This window comes from Nicotiana sylvestris, chromosome 1, assembly GCF_000393655.2.
Source record: "Nicotiana sylvestris chromosome 1, ASM39365v2, whole genome shotgun sequence".
Classification (NCBI taxonomy): Eukaryota; Viridiplantae; Streptophyta; class Magnoliopsida; order Solanales; family Solanaceae; genus Nicotiana; species Nicotiana sylvestris.
Window position 1 is genome coordinate 171,727,208 of NC_091057.1, and position 17,605 is coordinate 171,744,812.

General features: G+C 34.5%; 2 protein-coding genes and 1 non-coding gene across 3 annotated transcripts; 2 read left to right on the forward strand and 1 right to left on the reverse strand.

Annotated features, from left to right (window-relative positions):
• Positions 1–6,781: 6,781 nt before the first annotated feature.
• Positions 6,782–6,855, forward strand: TRNAV-AAC (transfer RNA valine (anticodon AAC)). The gene has a single exon. It is a non-coding gene; the product is annotated as a tRNA-Val (tRNA).
• A 304-nt stretch (positions 6,856–7,159) lies between these two features.
• On the forward strand, positions 7,160–10,029 carry LOC104228471 (protein TUNICAMYCIN INDUCED 1). Its single transcript, XM_009780936.2, has 3 exons — positions 7,160–7,452; positions 7,920–8,255; positions 9,040–10,029. Exons 1-3 carry the CDS (start codon positions 7,324–7,326, stop codon positions 9,862–9,864), a joined length of 1,290 nt encoding a protein of 429 aa, XP_009779238.1. The 5' UTR covers positions 7,160–7,323; the 3' UTR covers positions 9,865–10,029.
• An 80-nt stretch (positions 10,030–10,109) lies between these two features.
• LOC104228472 (malate dehydrogenase, glyoxysomal) lies at positions 10,110–12,952 on the reverse strand. The gene is made up of 9 exons (XM_009780937.2): positions 12,677–12,952; positions 11,850–12,065; positions 11,452–11,766; positions 11,075–11,164; positions 10,891–10,974; positions 10,759–10,794; positions 10,574–10,663; positions 10,383–10,477; positions 10,110–10,306 (listed from the first exon to the last, which is right to left on the reverse strand). Exons 1-9 carry the CDS (start codon positions 12,749–12,751, stop codon positions 10,234–10,236), a joined length of 1,074 nt encoding a protein of 357 aa, XP_009779239.1. The 5' UTR covers positions 12,752–12,952; the 3' UTR covers positions 10,110–10,233.
• Positions 12,953–17,605: the final 4,653 nt, after the last annotated feature.

The window sequence follows — 17,605 nt, forward strand, 5'->3', positions numbered from 1 at the left end:
TCTAGAAAACGAATTAATATATAATTGCATCTAGCTAAACTGCTGCGTTTACAACCAATACATTGACAACTCATTTTTCTTTTTTCTTTTGGTATATAATATTTTATCCGGATATATGAGCTTGGCTATGATTTGCAAAGCTTGAATAGCAGGAATTTATTTCTAAGAAATTAAAGAACTATACTAATTCAAAAATAGTGCATAAAAAATGAAGTAAAGAGAGTTGTATGAATCACGTTCCAATTTAAAAGGTGAAAGGAAAATACTCTCTAGGTCCGATTTAATATGACTATTATTTTAGAGCGTCACTCAATATAAAAGAGTATATTGTATTAGATTGATGGAAGATTATTTTCATAGAAATTAAAGGTACCTAAGAATTAAAGTTAATTATCATAACATCAGTAACTTTTATACTTTATGAGAAATGTCGGACTACAGCACTTTAATTTTGTTAGAAATCATGTATAGTTTCATCAATATTAATATGACCTTCTTTTGTGAACCTTGGTCTTGTGAAAATTTAAACAAATATAGCATTGCTCTTTTTTATATGGATACAATATAATAATAATAATAATAATAATAATAATAATAATAACAACATACCCAGTGTAATAACATACGCAGACCTTACCCCTGCCTTTAAAAAAGCAGAGAGGTTGTTTCCGGAAGACCCTTGGTTCAGGAAGGGGAGAGGGGAGGGGCAATAACAAGGCAAACTGAATCGATAACCAAAGCAAAAATACGAAACTAGCAAAAAGTAATGCAATCAGAAAACCAAAACACAAGACAACAACAAGTAGTAACAGAAGACTAGGGGTACGGGAAAAAACATGAAAGGCACCAAGTGGTGTATCAAAGCTACTGCTACAAACGAGGACAACACTCGGCCACCTAAGCCTTTACCTTATTCTCAACCTCCACACCTTCCTATCCATGGTCATGTCCTTAGTGAGCTGGAGCAACGCCATACCTTGTCTAATCATTTCTTCCCAATACTTCTTCGGTCTGTCTCTACCTTTCCGTTGGCCCTCCCATGACAATACAATATAAGAATATTGATATAATATAACCGAAGATCAAACATGATCATATTAGGGCAAAAAACAAATTTGGATCAGCAAGAACAATTTCAAACCTATTTGAGGTGTACCGTGGATGGACGAAGAACTAAACTTTCCTCTCTATTACCATTTCTTCAATATGGCGGCGTCAATGGGATGACTACCATATACAACATATATTAGATATGAAATAATTCTGATCGTGTGTTTATATAAGGGCTGGAGAGGGGATCGATTTAGCTGCAATAAATGAAACTCTGATGGACCCTTCCATTACGGGCTTCATCCGGTGGAGCCTACATTCACCGCCATACTAGACTCACCAAGCACGTAAAGTACTCGGTTCAATAACTAATTATCACACTTATAATTGAGTTTACTTTTATGAATTATTATATCAAACTCATTTAAATATAAATAAAATATTTAATGTAAACATATTTTTCTTACATACAAACCTTGCGTCAGGCTGAGCACATACGTGACATCTACGCTTCGGCCGAAATTTGAACAGTATTATGCTATTCATCTCATGTCTCCACCAAGAATATACAATTAGTCCAACGTTGATATTTTTTTTTTCTTAAGGGCTCTGATTGTCACAAATATATTTGAATAATTTATTTGCAGACGACGTTTTCTTGTTTGTTACATTTGCCATACTAAATAAATAAGTAACCATTATGTTATGCTGATTAAACTTAACTTGCCAGATTGTGACAGCCAACAAATGGGCAGTTTGCTCATTTAAAAAATATAAAATTTATCTGTTTTAAATTATCTTTTAGGTGGGGTGGATATGGGAATAGTGGATTTGAACCCCTTTAGATAAGGGGCGGATCCACCTTGTTCAATTGAACCCAATATTTTTGACACGAGCATAAATTTATATTTAAAAAATTATTAAAATTACAACAAATAGTAGATATGAACTCATAAATTTAAATATTGAATTCATGAAACTAAAATCCTAGATCCGTCTCTGCTTTATATATCCATTTTCAAACTATAGCTAACTTGAACTAAACTAGCTAGGAATAAAGTTGGTACAACAATGCGTCCCCACAAGATATCGTAATCTTTCTTGACCAATCAAGATTCCACGACTTTTGTTTATGCAATGACAATTATGTAGGTAGAGACTAAATTAATAAAGTGGAAAAGGATTTTGATACGTAAAGGTTTATACGTGATTTTATTTCATTTTATAAAAAGTAGGTTTATTAAAATTGTCAGACCTTGCTTACGTATATATAAAAGAGCATGTTGCTAAAGGTATTGTCGCTCTTTGTTGTCATTTTCAGGCAAATGTAAATAAAACAGATGATATTTGTAGTTGGTGTAGCTAATGACGTTCAAGGCAATAATTGGACTAATGCTTGAAAAAACTTGTACTATTGGATAATTAAGCTCCTTTCGGTGTACTATTTTGATACCCTAGTATCTAATCAAATTGCTCAATTTTGGTGGTATTTGAATATTTCTGGAAAAAAATTCCAAGAAATTATTGATGACTTGTGCCTATAAAGGAAAGAGACTAGCTACTATCCCTTACACCTTTGGCTTAGATGGGGCAAATCGGTTAAGTCAAAACTAGTAACTAGTAATTGGATTCTGATTAAAGAAATGATATAGAGAAAATGATACTGCATAACTGCTCTTAAAATAATAATCAAAAAGTGTATGTATATTTATTTTATATTTTTGTGTATATATACATTGTTATGTATATTTTTACTGCTATCGAATATAAATAGTTTCAGTCGCGGACTAAAAGTAATCTTTGCCTAATTATATAAAGTCGGTCATATTTTATACTCCCTCTGTTCCAGTTTACGTGAACCTATTTCCTTTTTGGTCCGTTCCAAAAAAAATGATCTCTTTCTAAATTTGGTAACAATTTAGCTTAAACTTATAATTCTACCCCTAATGAGAAGTTTTTATAGCCACACAAACACTCTGGGCCCCTTTTTGACTTGTTTAGGACCACAAATTCCAAAAATCTTCATTTTTTTTTAAACTCCGTACTTAGTCAAACAGGTTCGCTTAAATTGGAACGGAGGGAGTAGTAGCAACTAGCAAGTCTACATCATAGAAAGCCTCGTCTAAAGCATTTGGTGTCAAAATTTTTTGAACGTGTAGTTTTTAACAGAAAACAGGGTAATCTTACTTGTATATCGTTACAAGTGCATATTTTGTGCATTACTTCGTGAAAGAAAATTATGTTTAACGAATACTAGAAGTTAAAATGTGAAAGAAAGAGAGATCATAAATCCTAGAACAACAACAACCGAGCAGAATTTAACTAGTGGGGTCTGGGAAGGGTAGAGTGTACGCATATCTTATCCCTACTCCGAAGGAATAGAGAGGTTGTTTCCGGGAGACCCTCGGCTCAGAGATAATAGATCTGTAATAACAATAGAAACCAAAAAAATAGTATCAACGTCGTAAAATACAACAAATAAATAGAAAGGCCAAAATGTGAAAGACAAAAAAAAAGTGAAACACAATAAAAAAACACTATCAGACTAGCTGACACAGCGAGGAGAAACACTCGAATACCTTCTAACCAACAATTCTAATACTCGACCTTCGTACCTTTCTATCAAGTGTCATGCTTCAGATTTTTGAGGACGTGCTCCTTGACAGGAAGGTCGTATTTAAGACTTTACACAAGTCCACATCTAGAAGGGCCTTTACACTTAGGTTACATTCTAGAAGGTCAAAAACATCATACTTTTGGGCAGAGATTATAACAAAACGTTTGTACGTGGCAGACTAAGAGTTCTGAGTTGAAACTAAGCATCTTCTATTTTAGCATTTATACTGCTGTAGCTTTTATATCACTTTTGACCGGATTTAATGGTCGGTCACTTTGGTTTAGATGGAAGAAAACAGGCCGAGTATAATATTATTAATTTTTAAATTACAACGATAACGGTCCTTTATAATTAAAAAAGAACAATAAGTAGACCACTAATTTCTTTTGCCAAGACAAAGAACTTTTCATAGACTCAATTCAAAGATCTTTTCAAAGACTCAATTGCAACTAGTTAAAACTGTTTATTGCTGATCCTAATTATCCTGTTTGTTATATTGAGCTTGTTTCATTTCAATATTCCGTAATTCAATTTGATCAGAAACTAAAGTGTTTTTTATGCGCATTTTATATTGATTTTATAAAGTACTTTTTAACATTCTCAATGCAATTCTATCAACTATAGCATGCCATTTGGCATCCAAGGTGGCTCAACATTATTGGGGCCTAAATAGGTTGCCTTTAATTTTTCTTTTTAAAAAACCTTTAATATATATATATATATATATATATATTAAATTTTTTATAAAAAAAAAAAATTAAAGGCAGCCTATTTAGGCCCCAATAATGTTGAGCCACCTTGGATGTATATATATATATATACATCAAAGGCAGTATATATATATATATATATACACACACATTATTTGAAATCTAATTTTCTATTTTTTTAAATGTAAAATTATGAATAATTATTTTATAATTAATTTATTCTAATAATTCTTTTTCAATTGATGATATAGCTAATCTATTCAATCTTTCTTGCGCCATGGTTGATCTTAAGTAAGATTTTATCAATTTTAATATTTCTTGCGCCATGGTTGATATTAAGTAAGATTTTATCAATTTTAATTTTAAAAAACTTCTTTTAAAATTCTAGTTTGTGATTGACGGCGGCCACATGCAACTGTTATCATTATTCTATAAGCAATATAAACATTTGGAAAAGAATCAAGTCTTTTTATATGATTGAGCAGATCAATTATAGTACTATCATCTCTTCTTTTGGGGATTGTATAAAAAATTCAACTTTCTTTTCTTCTTAAGTTTTGGATAATGCATTCTTACTTTCTATTTGACATATTTAAATTTTAATAAATATTAAAAGTATAATATATGCGTATGTACTAAAAATATCAAGAAAAACAAACGATTAGATGAAAACTATAAAATTAAAAGTTGGAATAGAAAAACCTGATTCACTAACTTGGTGTGAAAATAAATATTTGTTGTTTTCAATATATAGGCAAAAAAATACAAAACAATAAAATCTCTTGGAGGCACAAAATAATAATAATAGTAGTAATGTTTGCTGAGAATTGAGAAAGATTAAAAATAAAATTGAATATTATGGAAAGCAAGAAAAGAAGCGAAATGGTTTACATAATCTTTAATCAGAAAAAGACTTTAAAAAAAAAAGGAATAATCACTTGATTCCTTGCATAAAATTTGCATTTACACGTTAGGGATCCATTTTTAAGAAATAAAAATATCTTTCCTTTCTAATTTTTACCAAGATATGTAATATGAGTAAAAATATTTAATTAAAAAAATTTAGGGTAAAAAGTGGGGCCCCTAAAGTTGGGGGCCTAAAGCTTGGGCTTGGCTTTACCAAAAGTCGGCCCTGCATCTTTGCTAGGTACCAATTCATATTTGCCGTAAAATTTTCTTTATAATAAGACTTTAAGTAGATTACTTAAACTTTCTTTTACCGCAACAAATTTACCTTATCAATATATTAAAGTTAAACTTATTTTCTTTTTCACGTAGATAGTAAGGAAAAATTATTTAGATTGATCAGACTCAGTATTAGTTTTGCTCATCTTAATCTTGCAAAATAAAAGGAAAAGAAAACATACACATGAGTGCGCAAACATGGACCAGAGTTATTTGGGCTTTCATGGGTCACGTGCGTTGAATCTAGTCCAGAATTTTTGTGCGCAAAATGTGCATTTTTCAGCCCAATCACGTCAGCCTTATTGTTAATCTCAGGCCTCTAGTGGATTTTCATGGGAGAAGTACACAAAGCCATTTTTAGGACTGTTATAGTACACAAATAGCCATTTTTAGGACTGTTATTTAAGGGGTAGCCAATACTTATTTCGTCCTGAAAATTTGAACTAAAAATCTTAATTTCAGGAGAAAAATTGAAATTTAGGACACACTGATTAATTTCTAAATAGCAGCCCTCTAGAATGACATCGCTAATCTTTCTGTCCTTCGTATCATTACTTTCGTCCAATTCATTTTTTATTTTTAATCCACATAATTGAAATGGAGTAAACAATAAAGTGGAAAAGAATTTCTAAAATCACATCAAAAATCCTCGGCAGTCTGTACGCAAAAATCCAGTATGTTCCTAATATGTGGGGTCTAGGAAGGGCAGTCTGTACACAGACCTTACTCCTACCTAGTGCAGGTAGAGAGGTTGTTTCCAATAAATCCTCGCTCAGAAGGGTGAGAAGAAGAAGAAGAAGAAGCAAAAAAAGCAAGAAAAGAAGATAGAAGAAAAATAGGGGGATAAACACCACACACTAAGTACCCGTTTGGCCATATATTTTGTCAAAATAAACTTGGATTTTATTTGGCAAACATATGTTTGGCCATAGATTTGGCCTATATTTTGGCAAAATCTCAAATCCCCAAACCAGCTCAATAGCTGATTTTGGGCCAAATCCCTATAATACACATGTTTTTCCTAAATAAATTTGGGAAATATGTTTTGAAAACGTATGTCCAAACACATTTTCATCTTCAAACCAAATTTCACCCAAATCAGATTTTTCAAACAAATTTGGGAATCTATGGCCAAACGCTAGCTAAATATTCAGCAATTAAAATCTGGTGATGCTCATCGTGTTGAGATATAAATTGTAAAGTAGCATACTATACAACTGGTTTCGTGGTGTAGTTGGTTATCACGTCAGTCTAACACACTGAAGGTCTCCGGTTCGAGTCCGGGCGAAGCCATCATCTATTTTTTTTTATTTCCGAATAAAAGTGCTTCCAAGAACGGCGTCGTGTGGTTTCGACATTTTTTGTCCTTTTAATAATTATAATGTAATAATTTAATGCGAGGAACAAGGATAAAGGGTCCCACCACATGTACAGCCGTAGCTATTAAAAAGCCACAAGCCACGTCATTTAACCCAATTATATCAACCTTCCGCATAAGCTCCTCGCTTCTCATTGGTCGCTTCGTTCCACGTCATCGTCTCTCTAGAATTCTCCACCACGAATCGAGAAATACCAAACCAAATCCACTTTTCATTCTAATTTAGAAAAAACAAAAAAGGAGAAAGAAGAAAACATAAGAAGGATTCAATTCTTAAGCATTACTTGAGATTTGAGAATTTCCAATTCCGTAGCATCTTCACTGCTTCCTGAAGAATCAATTCTCTTCTTCCAATTTTCCTTTCGAATTTCTAAAGCTTCTCAATGGATTTGAGGCGACAATCGCTTTATTTTTTGCCCATATTTCTGCTTGCGATCGCTGTTCGGTTTTCTCCCTCTGGAGCTTTGGTCGCTAGCAAAGATATCAACCCTCCATATCCTAAAGCTATTTCTGTAAGTTCATTATCCTCTTTATTTTTCAATTAATCAATCAATTTATAACCTGAATCTTCCTTATCTTTAGCTGTAATCATATCTCAAATACGAGAGACAAAATTGATTTTGTAATTTATGATTTTCCGGATCTCGTTAATGTTACCCGCCGACCCTTTTAGTTTAGAATTGAGTTGAGCCCAATCGTATCACAGATAATGAGACGCAAAATTGATTTTAAAAAGTTAAGATTTTGTGGATCTCAATGTTGTATTAACATCAATTAGGCGTCCAAAGCTTTTAATTTTAGAGATACGTCAATGTTAGTTTTGGTTTCTTAGACTGATTGAGTTCGTATTGCAATAGTCTGATTCTACTACTTTAGCAATGCAAAGACAGATATTTACATGTGAAATCCGGTTGTAGGTTTTGTTTTCTTGTTAAAGCTTGAATTTTATTAAGAGTTTTGTTTTTTCTTCGTTTTCTAGGACTTGAAGGAGTCAATTGTAAAGGGGTTAGGTTTCCACGCTGAGGATTTCAAGATATCCGGGTTTGATTTAAGGGATGCCCTTGTGGGTAGGTCAGTGTCTTACGAATTTGATGTTGAGATTGATAATAAAGTTATTCCCTTGAAGCTTTTGGAGGATGTGAATAGATGGGAGTTTGTAGATTTGCCCATTTTCCGGGTAGAGCGAGGTGAAGAAAATGGGTTGGTGGAGAGGCGGAGATTGGAGAAAAAGGTGCCTGTTTTGGCGCCTTTTACTTTGGCAGGTCCGATGGAGCTCTGGATCCAGGATGCCAAGGACATGAGGATTTCGCTACCAGTAAGTGAAACCTTGCTTAAATTTTGTATAATATTGTATATTATGCTAGAAGTCTTTTGAAGATTAGCTTTTTTATTTGATCCATTCACCAACAGTTTTGCTTGTTTATAGTAGGTACCGTTTCTCATTTGTTTTGTTATGTGCTTTAATACCTAAGGATGCTCCTTAAAAAGACAAACATTGGATTGTATTTTTGTAACATATCCATTTGATGAATGTTTAGTTTTCTAGGCGCTCTCTTGTCTGGTTCCTTTCTTCTGCAATTTACCTAGGAACAATTAAATAAAAAAGAGCCTCTATTGCTAAAATAGTTATGAAATGCCGCTGCATTCAGCTTGTATGTTTCTCCAAATTAAGCTGGAAAGAAGTCTCTTCTTTGACAGTATAGGCTTCCATTTTTCCATGTTGAATGATGTCCTCTGCTCTTATTGATAAGCGTTGCTAGTTTTGTGGACACTTAGTTGAATGAATAACTGGATTACTCTCTTGTTGGTGGATTTAGTTGGAATTATCTTGAGTGCATTAGGTTGATGGTAGTAGGTTTGTATGTGGAAATCCGATTCCTTTGAAGTTGGTGGATGTAGCTGCATTAACTAAAGTGCACTAACATTTGCTTTGCTAGGGATGCAGACTCATTATTTTTTGATATGGTGTTTGTCTTTGTTCCCCAGGGTCGTTTTTTTGTTTGTCTTTGTTCAGTTGGTTGTTTGCATTAATTATTTTTCTTGCCAATTTTTTATTTCACTAATCTGCTTTGCTTCTCTCGTTGGTAATTGATATGCAGCATGATGTGGATGCCGGGGAGCTGAGGAAAGTGATCTTAGCCGATGGTGCTGTTGTTACAGTCAAAGGTGCCAGGTCTGTTAGCCTGCGCCACCCAATAGAGCTTCCACTGCCCTTCAACAGAACGACAAATGGATTTGCCTCTGGTCTGTTGGCATTGGCTGAATATTTGCGTCAAGCTTCTGTAACTCAAGGGGAACCTCTCCTCTCTCTTCGAATTGTTGGTCCTACATCTCTTACATCCCCTTCCTCACCATCTTCCCCTTCTGCAAACAAACTTAAGCTTAAACGGCTTGCACCTGGTCTTGTTGAGTTGTCATCAGTATCAAAAATGAAAGCCATGGACGCCATCTCCACCATCAATCTCCAGGGAGAAACCACTGCACTTCTTACACCCAATCAATTTACTACATTGTGGCCTGTCACATCTGTCAATGGTTCAAACTCAAACTTGCTTGGTTTTGAGGCCTTGCTATCTAATGTACTGGGCCCTAAAGCAAGTCAAAAAGGTTCTTTCAAACTGCTGAAGGCAGATGTATCAGCCCAGACTTTCGTGAAGATTGGTTTTGGAGTCGAGAAAAAGTTGAAGGAAGGGGATGGATTCAATTGGGAGGGTTATCCAGATTGGAGAACCAAGCCTGAATCAGTGAGGATGCATTTTGAAGTTCTGGCAAAGGTAGATGGCGACAAAGTTGTACCGGAGAGAGTTGTGCAGGTTGATCCGATAACTATAGAGGATACAGTGGCACCAAGTGTGCTCATGGGCAATGTCTCCATGTCAAAGACTCCAATTGTTCACCCACCTCCAAATCCATTCACCTTGTAAACTCTTTAGGCGGGCTAGGTTTGTGTTGAGAAATATTGTATAGATAAATTTATCCTTTCCTTTTGTCCTCTTTTCATAGCAAATCACATACATCAGGTGCAAAGAGACCTGATTGTAAGAACTTATCAAAGAAGTATCAGGAATATATGCCAGATCTTTTTGGTACTCCCTATTTATCATATTCTTTTAACAGTTGCTGTCTACAAAATTTACTGACTTAACATGGCAAAGGTTTCCATCAGGCGGGTCACAAGTGTTTGCTTTTCTTAAACCAAAAGTATCTAGCAAAACACATAAAGCATTCATTTCGAATAATGTTCATATTTACCAGACAACCAGAAAATGTATTACTGAATTTGAAACTTAATACTAATTCCTGATGAAGGAAACTCCTTTCTGAATGCTCTCAGCAAGCTCTTTCTTGGCCTTAACCAGTCCAATCCTGTTGGAAATTACTTAGTTAGAGAACTAACTTATCTAATACCCAGAAAATTTCAGGTCAAGCATCACGTTCTTACCTCTCATACTCGTTTAGGGGACCAAGTTGATAGACTTCTTCAGCTCCAGTACGACCAAGTCGCACTTTGGATGCAAAGAATGGGAGTTCTGTAACCTGTGTCAAAATTGTTATTGGCCAGTCAGGGAAATTTGACAGAAAAAAAAAAATTTGTTAGGACTTTTGCCCCTGGAAATAAGTTTGAGAAAGTACCTGAGAAGCTACAAAAGCACAAGCCACCACACCGGCATCTCCTCTTAAGCCCTTGAGACAAGCATCTGCAAATTTTACGGCTGCATATGCCTGTAGGAATTTGCATTAGATTCTGTTCTACTCAATATGCCTATATTCAATGTTCAGAAAGCATTAATTGAAATAACTCAAGGAGCAATTCTAACCATTGATAGAGTTGCAGATCCAGCCCCTTTTTTGGCCTGCAAAGATAAAAATTCTTGAAGTTACCAATCGCAGTTCTGTTCTACTGCAAGAAACTATCAGTATATGCTGAATTGCAAGTAGTGCATGCGTACCTCAACAACTTCTGTCCCTCCATCTTGAATGCGCTTAGTCAAATATTCTGTTTCCTCCTGTGTGAAGGAGCAAGGAGGCTTGACCTACAATGCATTACAAAGTTCAAAATATCAGTATCAAAGGAAATTTCAGCCTGCAAGAAAGTTTCTGTTTGTATCTCTGCTAAGTATAATTTTGTTAGACCTGTGAGAGAAGAGGCAAAATTGTCACCCCGGCATGACCTCCAACAACAGGAACATCTACTTCCCTAGGATCTAGTCCCAAAACTTCCGCCTGTAAAGACCTCAATCACATATAAATAAAGGAAAAGAAAAGAAAAAGCAACATCTAGTAGTTAGTGAATGGAGCCACAAAAACAGTGACAGAAGTCTCCGATGAAATTCCATAAGCACGACAATTGATCAATAAACAAAGCTGAGATTCTTGAGCGGGGTTAGAACTATTTACAGTTAGCTGATACAGAGGACACTAAGAAATAAACAGAGTAGTAGTATATTGCAGAACAATGTAAGATATTGCAGAACAATGTAAAAAGTAGTAGTATATTGGGAAACACTTACCACAAAAGTATTGGCTCTGACAACATCTAGTGAGGTAACTCCAAGAAGCTTCTTTGGATCATAAGTACCTGCTTTCTTGAAAACTTCAGCTGCAATAGGAACTGTGGAATTCACTGGATTACTAATCAAATTAACAATAGCATTAGGACAGCACTTTGCAATTCCTTCACAGAGAGTCCTGACAATCCCAGCATTAATCTTAAAAAGATCATCTCTTGTCATTCCTGGTTTTCTTGGAATACCAGCAGGTATGATCACAAGGTCCATTCCTGTAAGTGCAGCCTCAAGCTCACTTTGCCCTAGAAAACCCCTCACCTAAAATGCACCAAGTAAGAAAATTATTCTTCAAATATAGCTTCTGCAACTAAATGTGAAGATTTTATCGAAAAGGAACTCACAACAGCACCGGTATCCATGTGGCTAATATCAGCAGTAACACCAGGAGCATTAACAACATCATAGAGATGAAGAACTGAGACTAAAGGGTTCATCTTCATCAACATTGCAAGCGGTTGGCCGATACCTCCAGCAGCACCCAATATTGCTACCTTGAATCCAGGTGCCCCACCTTTTGCTCTGCAGCTTGATCTTTCCAAAACAGACCCCTCTCCCATCTTTATATACATGGTAAAACCAACAGTTTAAGTATCAAAATTTTGTTCAAGTCACAAGCAGTCAAGCATCAACCACTAGCGGAGACACCCTTTAAAAAGAGGTGTCATCAAATACCGAAATATATTTTTCTAGGAAACAATACATAACACTATTTACACTAAAAGGGCAGCCCGGTGCACTAAGCTCCGCTATGCGTGGGGTCCGGGGAAGGGCCGGATCACACGGGTCTATTGTACGCAGCTTTACTTGCATTTCTGCAAGAGACTGTTTCCACGGCTCGAACCTGTGACATCCCGGTCACATGGCAGCAACTTTACTAGTTACGCCAAGGTTCCCCTTCACATAACACTATTTATAATGCTAGAAAATAATACAAAATGAATATCAATTTGAGAAAGGAAGTAAAGCCTTAAAACCAACATATTTTAAGATTCAAACCTACTACCAGCTGAATTGTGACAATAGGCCAACATCACTTGTGTAAAATTTTGTGTATGCTATTGATGTCAACTACAATATTTCAAAAATTCACAATCTATTAAATCTAAGTTCATTCAACTGAAAGTCCAAGAGTGAAAAATGAATAGCACCAAGTAGAAAATGAACAGACCTGGAGATTTGGGGGGTTGAGATGGGCTGAAATTCTGGCAATACGTTGGTGAACTTCTGCACTGAGTGGCTGCATCTTCTGATACTTTGGAGCACAAAAGAATTGTGTCTTTGTGTTTCTAATTAGGAAGTAAAGGTAGTGATATTTCAATTCTTTTTTAAAAAGGAAAAATAGATTTGCTTGTGGATAAAACGACAATAATATAAGGTGATGCTTATTTTGGATGTTTAGGAGGGTGGCTGCCTTTTCTTTTCTTCAAACTTTTTTGTGGAAAAGAATTTTCTCAAGAATTATCCTATGCTATAACGTTTGTGGCTCACTGAAATCTGTTTTTTTCCCCTAAGTTGAAGCTATAATTTCTTTGGCTCTTAGCACACCTGGCTAACTCATAGTTATTTCTCCTAGTAAATCCTTATCGTTGATTACATTTTTACTGATCTATTTTCTTCTTGTAAATCAGTCGCATTGATTAAAATCTATTTATGATTATCAACATATTTTCATAATAGAAGTGATAAACATAAAATTGATTTCTCAATTATCACGTACTTCCATAATCAGAATTATTTTTATAATCTAACAAAGTGTTATAAAATAAAGATTGTAAAGTAAAGACAAATATAGAGAGAAACTGATATATTATTCGAATTCAAACTGACGTACATAATGAACTGAAATTTCTTCTATTTATAGAAGAAAGGAAGCTGCTGTGTAAGTTGCTATTACAAGCTGATGTGTAAGCTGCTATTACAAGTTGCTGTGTAAGTTGCTACTCAAGCTGCTGTGTAAGCTGCTACTGTACCAAATATGGATAATTTTCTACTGAGAGCAATGTTTATCCATAACGGAGTACTGAATGGATAAGCTTATTATACCCGGTATGGATAATCTTCTACCTAGGGTAATGTTTATCCATAATCGGGTACCGAAGTAATAAGTTCTTCAGGAAGCTTATTTCCAATAGAGTACTAAATAGATAAACATATTTACGGTGGAGTCCCATATGGATAAGCTTCTTCAGAAAAATTATTTACAACAGAGTATTAAATGAATATCCATAATATAATATATTTATAACACAAAGTAGTTTCTCGAGGGAAGCATCTGGTTATTCACATGGAGGCGGAATGCATAAACTGATACTCCTATAATATAGTTGGGCTGCAGGCAAATAGGCCTAAATTCTGTAAAAGTCCAAGTGAGTGCCAAGACCCAAGAGATTACCTTGTACAGGTCCATAATTGAGTCAGCTATTTCTGGTTTTTTTTCTTTCCTTATGTATATATCCCTTTTTTACGAAGAAACTAAGAATTAACTTTCATCCACCCAACCTTTTTAAACTAAAAATAGCGAGCGAATATTAATTCATGCATAACATGTGTATAATCGAGTATAATCAGTGTAATCTCTATATACTGGCAAAAAAAAGTAAACAGTGAATATGGCTGGCTATTTATGTAAATATTCATTTTTTTATGAAGAATTAACTTAAATAGATGTCCACCCAATCGTTTAAACTAAAAATGGCCAAAGGATATATCATTCATGTACAATTCATGTGTTACATGTGTATAATCGTGTACATTCAGTAGAATCTATGTATATCGATTAGAAAAAATAAATAGTGAATCCGGACGGCTATTTATGTAAATATCCCAATATATTAACAACGTGAACATTGATAATGTTCTTGAAAGTTTGTGAGAGAATCCCATTTTACCTTTGGAAAGTTTGCCCAAACTCCAAAGGCTAGAAAAGTAGAATGTTTCTTGGAAGCAAAAACATTTTAAGTGAGGCTTGGAAGTGAAAGAAACGAAAATTATTTAGTTTCTTTAAACATCGATTATCTTTTTCTTATTTTGACTCTCTTTTTCTTTTTAGCAAAGGTAAACACTAGAGGAATTAACAGTATTCAACAAAGAGGAAACTTTACCCAGCAGAAAATAATATGTATAATTGTTTTGATGCATTGTTGCTGTGAGATACAACAACAACCTAGTAAAATTTTATTAGTGGGGTTTGGGAAGGGTAGTGTGTACGCAAACCTTACCCCTGCCCCTAAAGGAAAAAGTTTACAAATAATATATCCTTCGTAAATTTCAAGAACTTCAACTTTCCTTAACAATGACCAATTATATGAACCAAATCAATAATTGTAAAGATATATGTTTTGCAAATATATATTTTTAAAAACTTAGTAATGGTTAAGTGTTATCTATACCTTTTAACTTTGATTTGTTCATTCTTTAAAATTATTGTATAGAGTTAGGTGTTACCGTTGCAGTCTCGCAGATAAATTTTAGCCTTGCATAGTCTATAAACCATTGTAAAAGCATTTTGCATGCATTCTTTTACTCCAATAATCACCAACCAAAATTGCGCCCTTCTTTACTAACCATATGAATATTAGAGGGTTTGGGTTTTCTTTTTCCATTTTTTATTTTGGGGGGTGGGGGTGAGGGGCAGAGGGGGGAAAAGGGTTCAGTAGCCTTCAAAACTTCAAAGAGCGGTAAATATTCAATAATGTGAGACAAAATTTCTCGGTTATAAAAAAATGTGTCCTGGATGTCTTAATTTTCACAAAAGATTAGTGTATTTTCATTTTTATGGGAGCAATGATTAGCCTTATAAAATATTGGGGCATTTGCATTTGTACCCGCTTTTTATATCACGTTTTAACTTGTGCTCGCTTTGCAAAAAGAATTGCAAGCGTACCCGCCTTTTCGCATAACTTCAGCATATGGGGCTGAAGTAGCAAAGGCAATCACGCAAAACTTCAGCATTCTAGTAACCAGGTCTGAAGTTCAACTCTAGAGCTGAAGTTTTTGTTCTGGCGAACTTCAGCTCTAGAGGTGAAGTTTTTGTTTTTGTAACTGGCGAAGTTTTTGTTTTGTATCTGGCGAACTTCAGCTCTAGAACTGAAGTTTTTAAAACCCTTGAGTATATACTGCTGAAGTTTCTATTTTTGGGGGAGGAAGATTGACCTTTCAAATTCCATATTCTAAGTATGGAGATGACTTCATTGATTTATTCTGGATCGAAACGTCGAGGAACGCACTATGGTTCTGCTTGACCATGGCATCTCGACGATGGAGACGGTGTCAAGGGGATTTAGAGAAATGCAAAAATATATTTGAGATTTGAACTAATGATGTAAAAAAACATTTTGAGCCATGTCAACCATATCACAAAAAGGTTTTCTTACGTTACAATTATTTTAATTATGTATAGTAAGATGGCTTTATGAGGAATTGAGTGAAGCCATAGAAGGAGAGATATTGTTATATCAATGTTAAGTTCCGGAGAGATATGGAGATCACTAGGAGAAGAAGGAGGAGAAAGGGGGCTGAAGTTGTTTAAAAAGTGAGCACGAGTTAAAAGTTTAAAAAAAAATAAGTATAGGTTAAATGGGGGCGACCAACTAGGGTGCCCGTGCAATTTTTTCTAAAATATTGAACCCTAAAATGCTCTAAATCTTGAACCTTTACCAACAATAAACTTTAATTGGACTAAATCTTTAAATACTATATCGAATTGTTTTGTTCTAACGGTTTGTATATTAAGAAAAAGGAGGCTATAAATTTATTTTAAAATCCACTGAGCCATTTTAATAATGCTTAACTAACACACACATGCACTGAATCTTTTGATCTTGAGGAATAATGATCATTTTGTCTATCTATACCCAAGATTTTGATGCATCAAGTATGCTTAAAGTTATACTTGTCTCGTGTCATCAACTACTTTTTCAAAACTAAATGATAAAGTGTTGGGTAATAGTTTATTCATAGCAACCACTTACTTTTTGTCCTTTAATGATAAGTCATCAATTATGTGCTATTATTTCACTCTTCCACTGCCATTCATTAATTATTTTTCTGTGTTTTTCTCATATCACTAACACTGTTATCGAGAAGACTCGTGCTTCAAATTGGGAGTGACATATGGTAAAAATGGAAAGACAAAGGAAAGAGCGAAGCTAAAATTAAATCAATTGATTCGTTAAGATAGAGAAGAAAAACGACGCATAAATCATACTCGAGCTTTGGATGATATCTCAAGAAGTATAGAATATGTCCGTGTGTTTTAACGAACACTAAACAATCTAATTCAACTCCATAAACTAAATAACAATAACCAAATAATTACTTTAATTCAAACTCGTAATACTACATACAGTTTAAATTATGATGCACCGATCATTACGTTATTTCTAAAGAACACTTTTTGTGTATTTGATCAGTGTTTAGATAGATGTACAAATCTCTTTCCTTTTTGCTTTTATGATTACTAAGATTGTTTACCCGTAAAACGATACAGTTAAATTTATACGTGGTTTCTAGACAAGTTAACTAATTTGATCCTGAAAATAATAGAATAAGTAAAGAATGAAGCAATATTTAGCCTTAAAATGTAGATGAGACAACAAAGATGACAGTTTCAGAAACAAGGTTTCCAGGCACAGATGAAGTTAGAAGCAAGAAAATAAGATTGTATTTAGCTTTGTATAGAATGTAGTGTAAGTTTGCCAGAAAATTCATGTCCTTTACAATGATAACTAAACTCACTATTTATAGCTGTGTCTAGGAAAGGAGGTCCTAGGATCGTGCCCTCCTTTAATGTCAATTATGAGGGACATTGATGAAGATGTAATGGTGGACATAAATGTCAAATTCCCTGTAACGGGTAGTTTCTCTTAATGCTGCAGAATAATCCTTATTAAATATTACCGGGCGCAAGGCATTTAACACCTTTCTATGAACGGTATCCCTTCCGGTGACAAACGGAATATCTGCTCCGTCTTCGGCCATTCTCGTCATGGGTTCCACGTGTCCTTCCTTTAGATGACCATGCGTCATATCATATTTTACCCTATACAGATAGTCTTCATGCTTTCCGGTGACATAACTTTGTGTTACGGGGAAGCTG